General features: G+C 40.4%; 1 protein-coding gene across 2 annotated transcripts; it reads left to right on the forward strand.

The window, feature by feature from the left end:
* Positions 1-229: 229 nt before the first annotated feature.
* On the forward strand, positions 230-2,320 carry LOC126631186 (glycine-rich domain-containing protein 1-like). 2 transcript variants are annotated; one of them, XM_050301355.1, is made up of 5 exons: positions 230-466; positions 628-745; positions 835-1,089; positions 1,168-1,629; positions 1,737-2,318. In XM_050301355.1, the coding sequence occupies exons 1-5, from the start codon at positions 309-311 to the stop codon at positions 1,842-1,844; spliced, it is 1,101 nt and encodes a 366-aa protein (XP_050157312.1). In that variant the 5' UTR covers positions 230-308; the 3' UTR covers positions 1,845-2,318. The 2 variants fall into 2 exon arrangements, with proteins under 2 accessions (XP_050157312.1, XP_050157311.1); XM_050301354.1 differs by having other exon boundaries at positions 1,168-2,320.
* Positions 2,321-2,903: the final 583 nt, after the last annotated feature.

Raw genomic sequence — 2,903 nt, forward strand, 5'->3', positions numbered from 1 at the left:
TGAGTGAGTGAGTGAGGTTCAGTGATCACACAAATGACACAAGGCAGGAAGGAGGCTAAACAGCCGTTGTGCCATGCTCCCTGGTTAGTGGTCACACGTTTGAGTACGTCAGTATCTCCCTCGATGAAGAGACACCGTTCCAGAATCCAGATGGCATTCCATCGAACATTCGACCCTATAAAGGTCAACTCAAAGCAGCCCCCTAAACACATGACATTGACAAAGAGAATTCAAGAACCTTGTAGGAGCAGAGTTTAATCTGTCATTTCCAGCTAAATACCTCATTTTTCTTGTTCTTTCAGTGAGGAATGGAGAGGAAGCAAGAACGAGAGTGGGCCGAAGCACAAAAGATTGTGATAAGCAAAGACCTTGTGGCTGCAGCTAAACAGCAGCTAAAGTTTCTAGCGGTTGTTGATCGAAACCAGCATCTCTATGACGGTCCTGCTTTGTACAAGGCCATTTATCGGTATGCAGTGCAGGTTAACCAGCGATTTTTAACAGCTAGAACCTTCTTCTGGCAACATTATGTTCCAATGGAAAATCAGATTAGTAATTCAAGAAAAAGAAACTAAAAAAATCAGAATGCTTAAATGTGGGTATTTTGTTTGTCAACTTTGCAAATTTCAGGTACAAATATTGTTGGCTTCCCTTACTTGCCAAGTATGCTGAATCTGAGGTTTCAGAAGGTCCTCTCGTCGTGCCTCTTGATTGCGAATGGATTTGGCATTGTCACAGGCTCAATCCGGTAGACAACTTCATGGATTAAAACTCACACATAGTTCTTCAAATTCTTTCACAATCATCCCAACCTGCATTTCTTTGTTGGTTTTTCAGGTGCGTTATGTCACTGATTGCGCAAATCTCTGCGGAAGAATCCTTGTGAACCACAACTTTGTATCCTCCGTTCAGGGAACCTGCAAAAAGAAAACAGAAGAAATTTGGATCAAACTATATCCTGAAGAGCCATATGAGCTCGATATGAGTAGCTGCCTGTCACATGGCAGTGCCAAAAATTATTATGCAACTTCCGAAAGCACAAAGTATAATCTAGCATCGGCTGTCAGAAGGCAGATTCCTTTCTTTTACCAGGTAACGGAACAGAGATGTCATCTGAAATTTGTTATCCTATCCAAACTTTTGCTCAATAACTGCGACATGTACAAACAGGTGTCGAGATCTTACATGAATGACAACCTCTTTCTCGAGGGAGCTGTGGACAGATACAAAGGGTTTTTGCATTTGATCAAGAGAAATAGGGAGAGGTCTATTACGCGCTTTTGTGTTCCAACTTATGACATTGACCTCATCTGGCACTCCCACCAATTGCATCCTGCTTCTTACTGTAAAGATCTTGTGGCAATAATGGGCAAGGTGTTAGAGCATGATGACACAGATTCTGACCGAACCAAGGGTCAAAAGCTAGATGTCGGTTTTTCTGAGACCGCCAAGCAATGGGAAGAGATGTTCGGTTCAAGGTACTGGAGAGCAGGAGCAATGTACAGAGGCAGTGCTCCATCTCCGCTCCCCACCTATCTCAGCCAACTACAAATACAAACAGGGAGAAAGAAGGTTGTTCAATCTGATCGGAACAAGAATATTATTCAACTTCCAAAGACAACGTTTGTAGAGGTAGATTCCAATGTCTTCATCTCCCACATTCTTTCATTACGTGAGTTGCAAACCTTAAGGTTTTACCTTTTCTGCTTCCTGATCCGCATCCTATCATATGTGGGCAGCCTCTCTATGGCCGCCCACTTGAGCTCCTCCTCCTCATTCGTCACCTGCTGCCGCCCACTTCGCTGAAAAGCGTTCGGTGCGTTCCACATCTCCCTCACACTCGTTGACCGCCAGCTCCCCCGACTGCTGGTCTGCCGGGACAAGTCCTCCCCAGCAAGCCCTGCCGCCATAGACATGGTTGCTGCTTGCTAGCTCCAATAAAACCAATCAAATAAGCCTCAGCTCAAGATTTCAGAAACCGATTGAACTATTGAGGAAATTATGATTTCGTTAATTGAACAATATTCTATATATATATATATATATACACACAAAGCTTTGGCATACACACAGCTCATGCTAACTAATGAACCAACTAAGGACAACTAAATTTTATGTTTGGCAACAGAATTGTGGTTAAAATTATAAAAAGAAAATGATACCGCATGCATGGCATTTTAGATAATCTTAAATTTGCAAAGTTGAAACATAATGTTAAGCTTGGTAGTGAAAGAGTCAACCTTAGACTTGAGTTGGTCGGGTCATGTGGCCAATTATTGGTGTTGAACCAGAGGTTTTTCTATTTGCTGGTTTGCGCGTGATTCTATTTATATCTTTTTAATTTTACGTTCGAACTCGTCACCAATGTGATGTGAAAATCAATGGCAGAGCCAGAGATTTACAATAATGGGGTCATGAACAAGAAGTTTCAGAAAACTAAATATAAATTCATTTTAATTGGCAATGACATATTTTCGTATTTTAGAAACGTCGTATTACAATATCATTATCAATAGATTAAATGTATTTTTCATTCTATATAACCAAGTCATCATTCGACTATTGGTTTCCATTCATTTTTCATTGTATACAACCAAGTTATCATTCCACCATTGATTTCGCATATGATGTGGATTCTGCACGATATTGACCACTAAAAATGCTCTCCCTATTTTGGAATGGTTGTAATTTATTTGCCTTAGCCACTATAGGGTCATATAAAACTTTAAAGAGGAGATATTTTAAGTTGTTGGGGTCAGTAGCAGCCAAAATGCCCCAGGTTGGCTCCGTGGTGAAAATTGATCAATGACAAAGGTTTTACCCATATTTCTATACAATTAAACAAGAATAATACTTATACCACATATTTTATTTTTTTGCTTTTGATGGTCATAACTTAAAAGAGG

Source organism: Malus sylvestris, chromosome 8, assembly GCF_916048215.2.
Source record: "Malus sylvestris chromosome 8, drMalSylv7.2, whole genome shotgun sequence".
Classification (NCBI taxonomy): domain Eukaryota; kingdom Viridiplantae; phylum Streptophyta; class Magnoliopsida; order Rosales; family Rosaceae; genus Malus; species Malus sylvestris.

Bases quoted from the DNA above. Each gene is read 5' to 3' on its own strand.
- LOC126631186 (XM_050301354.1), top strand. From the start codon at position 309: ATGGAGAGGAAGCAAGAACGAGAGTGGGCCGAAGCACAAAAGATTGTG. The intron at 746-834 runs GTAGACAACTTC...TTGGTTTTTCAG, and splicing joins ATTGTCACAGGCTCAATCCG to GTGCGTTATGTCACTGATTG. The intron at 1,090-1,167 runs GTAACGGAACAG...ATGTACAAACAG, and splicing joins AGATTCCTTTCTTTTACCAG to GTGTCGAGATCTTACATGAA.